The 10,732-nt window shown below is 33.0% G+C and overlaps 1 protein-coding gene across 1 annotated transcript; it reads left to right on the top strand.

Annotated features, from left to right (window-relative positions):
• Positions 1–954: 954 nt before the first annotated feature.
• LOC143576177 (protein PIN-LIKES 3-like) lies at positions 955–4,741 on the top strand. Its single transcript, XM_077060331.1, has 10 exons — positions 955–1,172; positions 1,259–1,338; positions 1,503–1,627; positions 2,271–2,392; positions 2,496–2,753; positions 2,839–2,931; positions 2,998–3,098; positions 3,471–3,523; positions 3,602–3,787; positions 4,483–4,741. The coding sequence occupies exons 1-10, from the start codon at positions 1,038–1,040 to the stop codon at positions 4,605–4,607; spliced, it is 1,278 nt and encodes a 425-aa protein (XP_076916446.1). The 5' UTR covers positions 955–1,037; the 3' UTR covers positions 4,608–4,741.
• Positions 4,742–10,732: the final 5,991 nt, after the last annotated feature.

Here is a 10,732-nt window from a genome sequence, read left to right as displayed (position 1 = left end):
ATGTTTCATGCGCAAATGTGATATGCATGAGCATGTGATATGCGCCACGCGCGGATGCGCCACGCGCATATGTGATATGCATGAGCATATGTGATGCGTGAGCATATGTGATGCCTGAGCATCTGTGGTGCCTGAGCATATGTGATGCGTGAGCATATGTGATGCCTGAGCATCTGTGGTGCCTCCTGAGCATATGTGATGCCTGAGCATGTGATGCCTGAGCATGTGATGCATGAGCATATGTGATATGCGTGAGCATATGTGATATGCGCCATGCGCATAGGTTTTGGCTTTGTGCCTTCATAATGTCTTGATTTCAAGCCTCTTGTCTATATCTTGTGGGTTGACCCGCCTCGCTCGGTGTTGAGGCGGGTACATACCTCTTCAGGTATGGTTTCAAACTTGGAGGCCCAGTTGTAGTTTAGAACTTTACATCCCATCTAACACATGTGAACAATTTAAGTATTTTTAAATAAGATATCATAATCAAGTTTTAACATTATTTTAGTACAGTTAATTATTATCTTTCTGTTTGAAAAGTCAACCAAATTTTAATATTCTTTTATTTTAAACTAAATTGAATCTTTATAAAAGCTAATTATTATTTAGTGACTTTTTATTTAGAATTACCTTCTACCAAAGCTTTAACTTCAAAAGATAACTAATTTGTAGTTATGTTTCATTTAGATCATTTATTTTAGCATTTACAAAAAGTTTTATATTTACTACTAAAATAATATTATACCTTAGCGGTTTTTTTTAGCGGCACGTATGTTTGGTAGGTAACATTTATACTCCAGCTTTAGAATGAGTGGATGCTAATCGATTAATTCTCACACATGTCATTTGGAATGCAAGAATTCAACCGGAAATTTCCTGTCTTTTTCCTTCCTGCGTCTTCTTTCTTATTCTTGTTGCTTTCCCAAATACTTCATTTTATTTAATTAATTATCTCCTGGCATTCGGGAGTAGCTTCATTTCGTTCACATTATATTCATTATTCATTTCGTTTTTTTTTTTTCATTTGATTTTGTAAGATGGGATTTCTAGATTTGTTTGTTGTAGCACTGATTCCGGTTCTGAAGACGCTTCTGATCACCGCCATCGGCTTGCTACTAGCAGTACCGCGTGTTAATATCTTGGGTGATGCTGCTCGCCACCATCTCAACAACGTAAGTGGACATACGTATGAAATATGAATTTAACCTTAAAATCTGTTAACTAATTACCTATATATATGTATATGTTTCTTGAACAGGTTGTGTTCTATGTCTTCATTCCAGCACTTGTGGGCAGTAGCCTTGCTGATACTGTCACAGCCTCCTCCTTGATTTCTCTGTGAGTGCAACTGAATTAAGTTAGTTAAATATTGTAATTCCGGAAGTCGCTAGGTGCTCAGTCTAGTCAGGGAGTACTCGGTATCTAGGCGCGATTTTTGCTACCATGGACTCATCACTTAGTTTTTTGATTAATTAATTACATAATTTATTGATAAACTGTAGATGGTTCATGCCGGTGAACATCCTTCTCACATTTATAATCGGATCAGGGCTTGGATGGGTGCTTGCTAAAATCACTAGAACCCCTGAACACTTGCACGGTCTTGTAATCGGTTCATGTGCTGCGGGTGCGCTCTCGCTTACCTCTATTTCAACTAATTGATTCGTTTCCCGCACCTTCGATAGGGTGCTCTCAGGGTATTAGAGCTAAAGAGAGGATGTGATGTGGAGGAGAGAGGGGGTTGATGTTCTTGTGCAAGAATGTCCAAGGACGAGTGCTTTTGAGAGTTGTTGTTTTCTTTTGGTTCGGGGTGTAAGGAAAAAAAAAAGATAGTCAAAGAAAAATCACTCTTTCAATTCTTCATCAGATTGACAATAAGAAATAAAATGCAATTATTAAGAAATTAAAACAACTGATAAATTGAACGAGTCATTAATTTAAAACTTGTTATTCTTAAACGAAAATTCAATAAATCTTCACTATTAATTTAAACTTATCGTTTTTTTTTTCACACATCTATCACACTCCCACCAAGCCGTGTATGATTTCATTAATTGGGTCAAGGGCAAAAGATAGTCATCTGATTTCTTGCGCGATAATGTAAATCTATCCATTTTCGTCCGAATTTTTTATACACAGTGAAAATTTACCAATTTTCATCTGAATTTTTTATACGTACTTTCGTCCCCCCACCCTCGACGTTTTTGTCCAAGCTTCACCACTGAATCGGACTATTTGTCCCTAGTTATTAATGATTGTTGCTCTTGCAGGAAATCTTGGAAACCTGCTTCTGATCATCGTTCCTGCAGTTTGTGAAGAGAGTAACAGCCCATTTGGAGACAAAGTAACTTGCTCGGCTAATGGGGAAGGTTTAGTTTCACTATCTTTGGCGGTAAATATCTTGAAACCAATGTGTGCTCAATTAAATTTCGTGTTTGTTCTGTTCTGAATTTGATGCAAAAATTAACTTACTTTCATGAGGTTTCTGCTTATAGCTTGGTGCGGTTTATATTTGGACCTATGTGTACAACATTATAAGAACATATGGGAACTTGAGTGGCAAAGACCTCACAAAAACATCGACTATTAGCATTGATTGTTCGGGAAAAACTTTGGATATGTTCTCGGAGAATTATACCGAAGCATTGTTACAATCTCGACGCTCAAGTTTTGAAGATTGTGAAGCTCGTGATGATGAATATTCAGAAGTGGAGGAACATAATATAGTACCCGAAGATGATGAAGAGAAAAAGGTACTGACTTTTTTTAAATTGAAAGCATCAAGATTTTATGTTCTTACATGATATTAGTCGTGATTAAGACAATGAATTTAAGCAGGTGACTGTGCTTATGAAGATTAAAGGATATTTAGAGGCCTTTTCTGATAAGATCAACCTTAAAATGTGGTTAACACCTACTACCATTGCCACGGTATGATGTTGTAACTTTTTCTCTAGATGCAGGATTTGTTTTCATATACCGACTTTTTGCCATCAGATCGTTGGGCTCCTGATAGGAGTGATCTCTCCGATTAGAAAGCTAATGATCGGTGATAACGCTCCTCTTCGTGTCATCGACAGTTCTGCAAGTCTTCTTGGGTATACACATCACTTATCTTTTTCAGATTTAATATTATGTCAAGAACACTAGAATCACATAATACACTTGTGCACAATGTTTTGTTGATTTAATGTGAGATAGAACGTAACCTTTTTATAAAACAACTTGCACACAATATAAATCTAATCTACACCAATCTTCATGACGAGACTACAACCCTTGACCGCTAGGGGACAGAGAAAGTGAGTGGGAATGCAATATACTTAGCAGTGTACACGTGTATAATATGGTTTTCACAGTTCTTGACATAACATTGGATCTAAAGGGCATTCCTTTCATTGGTAGGTCCAACTTTTAACGATTTGCGGTTTTTGTTATTTTCTTTTTCTGGTCTTTGATCATATCAACAGTGAGGCAACAGTTCCAGCCATGACATTAATAGTGGGGGCTAATCTTTATAAGGGTATGTGTATTCATGATGCCGTTTTCTTTGTTTCATAACTCCTAGGAAATGCACATTCTTAATTTCATTTACAATTAGGTATGAAGAAATCGAACGTAGGCGTGTGGCTGATGACAGGAATTCTAGTGGTTCGTTATGTTGCTTTGCCAATCTTGGGCATCGGTGTCGTGAAAGCCGCACGCCATCTTGGATTCGTGGGATCTGATTCATTGTACATGTTTGTTCTTTTGATCCAATACTCTCTACCACCCGCGATGGCCATTGGTATGATTATATTTATGCATCTTTGTGACTAGAAAAGCAGTCATATTTTACAAAATGGAAAATTTCATGCAATAGTAATCAAATTTCTCAAGTGTAGTACCGGAATATATATATATTTTTTTGCCTATAATCACTCAACTTTTGTCATATGTTTCAATTTTAATATTTTTTAAATAATAATTAAAAAAACTAGCTATGATAAATGGAACACATAGTACATTTGATTACTATCTAGTGATTTTAATTTAACGCGCGTAGGTATTAAACTTGATTATTATTCAGTGGTGTTTTCTTCTTTGCTATTTCTCTTTCTTCAACTTAACTTGAAAAACAATAAATACTAAATCTGATTAACATATATTCCATTTAGATTACTTAATTCAAAAAATTTTAACATTTATAAAAAAAAATCCATAAAACTAAAGCACTTAGTTAAATTTCAATAGTTTGAATGACTTTAGTCATGAAACACTTAGGAAATTTAGTTACTAGTCTGTAAATTTCTTCTTTACAAAATGAAGAAATAATCCATAGCTAACAACATTGGATATTATATCAAAATGTGCTTGGGTCATATATAAATATATAAATCGGGTTGGGTTGACTCTATTCAAATTTTTAGATCTTTAGTAAATGACTTATGTGTCAATATGACTTCAAAAACCACAATATTAACGATTTGATAAACTTGGCAGGTACAATAACGCAATTGTTTGAGGTGGGTGAAAGCGAGTGTTCTGTGATTATGCTATGGACTTATGGCGTGGCTGCAATAGCTCTCACGTTGTGGTCCACCTTCTTCATGTGGCTTGTTTCTTGATGGCAGGAAGTCACAAGAGAAAGAACCTATTAAGTTTATTACTATTATTTGTTTGCATATTTGTGTATCTTGTAAAACCATAAAGCTCTATGACTTACGATTGTTATCTAGTCATGATGCTCAGCCTTTTGTCAGTCATGAAAAAGTGATGGAACCAACACTCATTGTTGGGTCAACCCATGGATACTATGAATGGTTGTGAGTAGATGACAGAGAAATATTATATGGAAAAGTTAAATTTGAGGTTTCACCACACCGTATAATTTTTTAATATTTTCTGAAAGTGATTGTTATCAATTTTGAAATATTTATGTTAACCTTAATTTTTCCTTCAATTGTGATTAAAACGTTGTATGAAAAGCATGTCATGGAAAACTATGCTCAAATGAAACAAAATATTCACAAAATTGGATCGGTTAACATGTTATTTTTTATGTTGTCATTATGACAAAGTGGAGAAGTCTTCTGAAACTTATCAAAATATTTTTTATGGTGTAGCTCAGAAAAACATAGTTCTTGAAGAACATCCGTCGTTACAATTTAATGTTCTCATTTCCTTTTATGGGTAGTGAATTGATAAATATATCAATAAAGGTAACGCTCCTTTTGTATTTAGGCTGAGTGGTTAGAATTACTATCGAACGAGAACTTATTTCCGAAATTGGTTCATAACCAAAATTCTTTCAATTATACATATTATCACATTAAGAATGAAATTTTGAATAGAAAGAAGCATTATCGAGTATGTTTTTGCACGGACATTTTTTTATTAAGTTTGTTTAAAAAAAACTTTTTGCGATATAAATAAAATCAATTTATGTACACATAGTATAGATACAAACATAGATGTAATATATTTTTTCATTTATGCTATGTAATTATTTGCTTTACTTGTAATTTTATAATTTGAATTATCTCGTGTGTAACACGAACTCTAAACTAATTATATGATATATATATATATATATGAATATATGGTAGGAAATAGGCTGAGAATGCTCTTAAATTTTCTCTTGAAACCTTATTTAAAAAGCATCCGTCTAATTCTGGTTCAGTATTAGCCGACATGTGGTTCCGGTTTCACTACAAAAAGAAATAATATGGTGTTTCTATAGGAATATGAAATATGGACAAAAGCCTTCTTCTTCTTCTTTTAAAGCTGTGATGGTATATAATAACAGGCTCTAATCAAACTAGACGAAGCCAAAAGAAAAAAAGAGAGGGTTTTAATCCACTCATCCTAAGCAAATCCAACCTTACGATTTCTACTGGTATACCATAAAAAAGGAATGCTGAACAATATTCTAAAAAATGTCTCCACTTCTAACTCTATTAAGCTAAAAAACGATCTTGTTTATGAAATTCCAAAGAGTCCACCAAGTTGTAAGGCGAACCATTTCAATTAACACTTTTTGTTTCAAATTAATATACCCATCGTCATCTAGTAACATTATCAAAGTCTTCGGATTTGCCGGAACCAAAATGTTTGTTTCTCGCCAGATTACCACTAGCCTCCAAGCCTTCTCCGCAATGTGGCAAGGACCAATTAAAACATGGTTACTAGTTTCCGTTTGTGACAAACAAATTGGACGCAAAATGCAAGGGATTTCAAGCCGTAAACGACTTAGGTTATCTCGCATTGGTAATCTATCTAGAAGAACACGCCAAGCAAAAATATTTACTTATTTAGGGAGAAACCTATTTCATCTAGTGGGGTTTCCGGCTCTAGGAAGAATAGCACAATCAATTATTGTTCCTAACCTCTTTAACCAAGAAGAGCGAGGAATCGTCCAACCTTCAAGTCTATAAATCCGGTCTCTTCGAAAGAAAAATATAATCCTGAAGATAGATCATATAATATTGAATTGTGACATCTCAAAACCCAATGAAAGGCCTCCAACAAAAGAAGTATACTGAAAGCGTGATGGGATCAAATTAATAACGTCATTTTCTAATAATTTATTTCATTTCTCTCTATAGCATTAAATTCATAGGAAGGTATACCATAAATGGGACAAAAATTAAAATGATAAGAAGGATTTGTAACAAAAAAAAATCATAAAAGAATAATGCAAAGTTAATAAAAAAATCATAACTCAAATTTTAATACAAAAACGGAAAATGTAAAAGTATAAAAATGTTTCCACCGTCTTGCCTGTTCTAAAAAAAACACAATGTTGTGTGAAAAAGATCATTATGTCTTTTTGTTTATCATTATATTTTGTGTTTATTTTCATCATTGATTGTGTCTTTTTTTTTATATTGTGTTATATTACTTAACATCGTGTCATATTTTGTTCGTCATTATGTTATATTTTGCGATCTATTGTGTCTTTTTTGGTTTATCATTGTGTTGCTTGTTCATTTTCGGCATTGTGGCTTTTTTCTCGGTATTGTGTCGTTTCATTGTTTTATTTTTGGAACGGGAATGGCAGGGGAAACGTTTTAGTTTTTTTATTTTTTTCGTTTTTTATTTATATATTGAGTTATGATTTTTTTATATTTTTTCTAAATATTTTTAAAGGTATTTTGTGTGATCACAAATTATTCTCACGCTTCTCATTTTTATCTTTATTTGAATTTATTTTTACCCTAAATCTGTAACCCACCCTCTCCATTCCTCTTTTTGTAATACCATATATCTTCTTCCTTTTTCTACAAAATAATCCGCTCATGAAGAAATGTATATGTTCACACAGTGTGAAATTCAATCCTTATTTAATAAATAATAAAAATAAAAAGTATTATACGAATACAAACAACTAAACAGTTTTTAAAAAATTAAGTAACATAAAAAACACAATTGATGAGATGATTCAACCGTTGATTGACCTAACACGTTTAGGCAAATTAAACAGGTTGAATCCAAGTCTCAAGCCAACAATAATAGTCTATACCATAGTTACCGAATTCGTCCGAAGACCCGTGAATTGCGAATTGGTTCGCGATGAACCCAGACGAAATTCGCTATGTTCCGGTTCGCTCCGGTACGGCATACCAAACAAACGAATTCAGTGTTCCAATTCGCTCTGGTACGCGATGCCAATTTCTGATAGCGGAGCTGCCATTTTTGCCGGAAAATGAGGAAACTGGAAGCGACGGCGGCGTATCTGAGTAAGAACGTGGGTGGTTTACTGGTTTTGATGTAGGTTTTAAAAAGTTTGGTTCGTTTGACATTTAACCCTTTAAGCTTTCACCAGCTTACATTTAGTCCTTAAAGTTTCTAAATATTTACATAAGAATAATAAATAGTAAAATTAGTTTGTGTTTATTAACAACTAACTCCCTCTATTTTCACTAGTTTTCATTTGATTCTTAAACTTATAAGTTTATACATAAAAAGTATAAAATTAACATGACATATATACAATTATATATAAATTATAAATAGCGATTTTTTTTATTTGAGTATATCGAACCGAACTACATGGTACACCGTACCGGTTCGTACCGAAATGAGCCTACCTCCTCCGTACTGAATACGTTACTTTTAGCGAATTGCGTACCCGAACCGCGAAGCCGTACCGAAGCGAACCGCGAATTAGGTAACTATGGTCTATACTCTTGGGTATAGGGTAGGAACATGGGCCACCGAAATCAAGTAAGGGCTTTAGACTCATACTTGATTAAGGCCACCAATCTAGAAAACAAAAACATTAAGTACAAATATATTATAATTGAAAGATTAAAGATAAAATTATCTACTAGTCTAGTGGTAAACTTGTATGTTGTTTAGCTCTAGGTCATGATTTTTGACTTGTTCCAAGCATTTTTTTTAAATTTTTTATTCATAGTTGTCATGAAAGAACTACAAAATCTAATTTTTATTTAGGCTTCCAAAATTACTGTGCCAATCCTAATTAGGTATCAAAACATTATCAATTATTCCGTTTGGTTTCTGTTTTATTTTGACTGGGTTGTAACTTGGTCTTTTGTTTTTTCCTTTCTTTTAATTTTTTTTAAAGTTGGCATTTCATAAGAAAAATGTAATACTTTATACTCTTTTACAAAAGATTTAGTTTGAAAGACTTACATCAATCAATGGCATGAAGGAGTTGAATCAGGAACAGAAAGACTTTCAAAGCCAAAGTAAAGGCATTCGTTTACGTTGCAAAGACGATTCGTACTAGCTCTTCGCTTCTTTAATTAGTTACATGAATAGTCTATTGGGCTTACTTCTCAACCCGAGCTTATAATCCATTGTTGTAATATGTAGGGCAACTTATGTTAAGGGAAAAGTTAAAATGCAAAGGGGATAAAAATAAGAATGATGAAGAGAATCTTTGGCCATACAAAAAAACCCCTTAAGAAAAATTTAAAAAATAATAAAAAAAATCATAACTCAAGATATAAATAAAATTATAAAAATTTAAAAAAAAACTAAAATATTTCCCCTATTTTTCTCGTTAAAAAAAACTCGAAAAAGACACAATGTCGAGAAAAAAGACAAAATGACAAAAATGAATAAAAAAACAATAATAAATAAAAAAAAGACACAATAAATCGTAAAATATAACAAACCGTTGAGTAATATAACACAATATCTAGAAAAAAAAGCACAATATCAAGGTGAAAAAAATACACAATCAACGATAAAAATAAACAAAAAAACACAATGATAAATAAAAAATAAACAATGATTTTTTTTCCTCAACATTGTGTCTTTTTTTTTGAGAAAAATGGGAAAACATTTTTTTTCTTTTTTTTTTAATTTTGAATTATGATTTTTTTAGGTTTTTTGTGTGCCCACAAATACTTCTCATTTTTATCACTTATTGTAGAATAACTTCACCCTGTAAAGCCCATTTATAATGTGCACGTCTTTTGTATCTGTTAGCTTAGGTAACATATGTAATATCTTTATTTCCATTTAGCTCGTTCTTGATTGGGCCCAAAACAAGATCCGAGATTTAAGTGTTGTTAGTAATTTCCGCTAGCTAGCTACACGGATTGATCCAAGACAAGTTATGAGATCCCGTTTATTGGACCTACAGAACCCTTATGTGAAAGTATACATGGTACAACATATTAGTTTAGTTGCATTAGTACACCCTTTTTAAAAACTATAAACAAGATGTTTATCATTAAAAATTTCGTCACATGCATATGCATACGCCCACGTAGTACATCTATATTGGTTGTAAAATCAATTTTGCGTGTATGCCTGATGTATAACAGAGATGTTGGGCCATGGCCGGCTCCGAGAAAGAAAAACACTTTTGGGACAAAAATCAAATGTTTTTTAGGCTTGTAAAAGGAGTATTTTGCTGTGTTTAAATAATTTAATTTTGATATGGGCTTACTTGATTATAATTTAGGTTGTGTAAAAAACTTTTGTATAAATATAGAATTAAGCATTTCTCAAATGAGACTAAAACCCAAAACCTTTTTGTTGTTAGTAATACACCTTTATCACTAGATCAAGCTAGTGGTTATGTAATTGAGTTTAAACATTAAATATATATATTGCATAAATAAAAATACATATAATTTTTTGAAAAAAAAAATTGGGCCTAGCGGGGTGTTGGGCCTGTGGTGTCGACCAACCAGCCCCCCTTAGGACCGGACTCGAGCAGGGGCAGATTTAGAGTGCAAATGGGTGGTTCCCGAGTTTCGAAATAATAGTATATTGATATATATAAAATATTATAGGAACCACCTTATAAATTAGAAAAGAACCGCTCTAGTTACACTACAAGCTCTGGACTAGTTGGTAAGCTGCTTGTTTTGTAGACAGGTCACAGGTTCGATTCCATACAGCAACTCTAATTTTTTTAAGTAAGCCTTATATCAATTTAGGGTTTTATAGAACACACACCTACACAGTGGCTGTCTCTCTTCCTTCCTCGTACTCACCCTTGCTACTATTCTTAGAATTCTCCCACTATAAATTCAAGTTTAGATTAATTTGTTAAATATTTAATTGTTCTTGATGTTGTTAATTGTTAAGTTATTTGTTAAATTTTAGTTTTAATTTGTTAGTTTGTTAGTTTTAAGTTGTCCGAACCATCGAATCGACCCGGAATTTTTTACACCCGATTATATGAAATTGAAGCATATAAAAGTAGTGCACAACCTGAAAAAAATTTCTGGATCCGCCACCGACCTTAGGATGGGCGTAGTGA

Source organism: Bidens hawaiensis, unplaced genomic scaffold, assembly GCF_021521415.1.
Source record: "Bidens hawaiensis isolate Kalapana, Puna unplaced genomic scaffold, B.hawaiensis_p1.1 tig00028013_1, whole genome shotgun sequence".
Classification (NCBI taxonomy): Eukaryota; Viridiplantae; Streptophyta; class Magnoliopsida; order Asterales; family Asteraceae; genus Bidens; species Bidens hawaiensis.
Note: the sequence above shows the minus strand (reverse complement) of the source record. Positions and strands in the feature narration are given on the sequence as shown.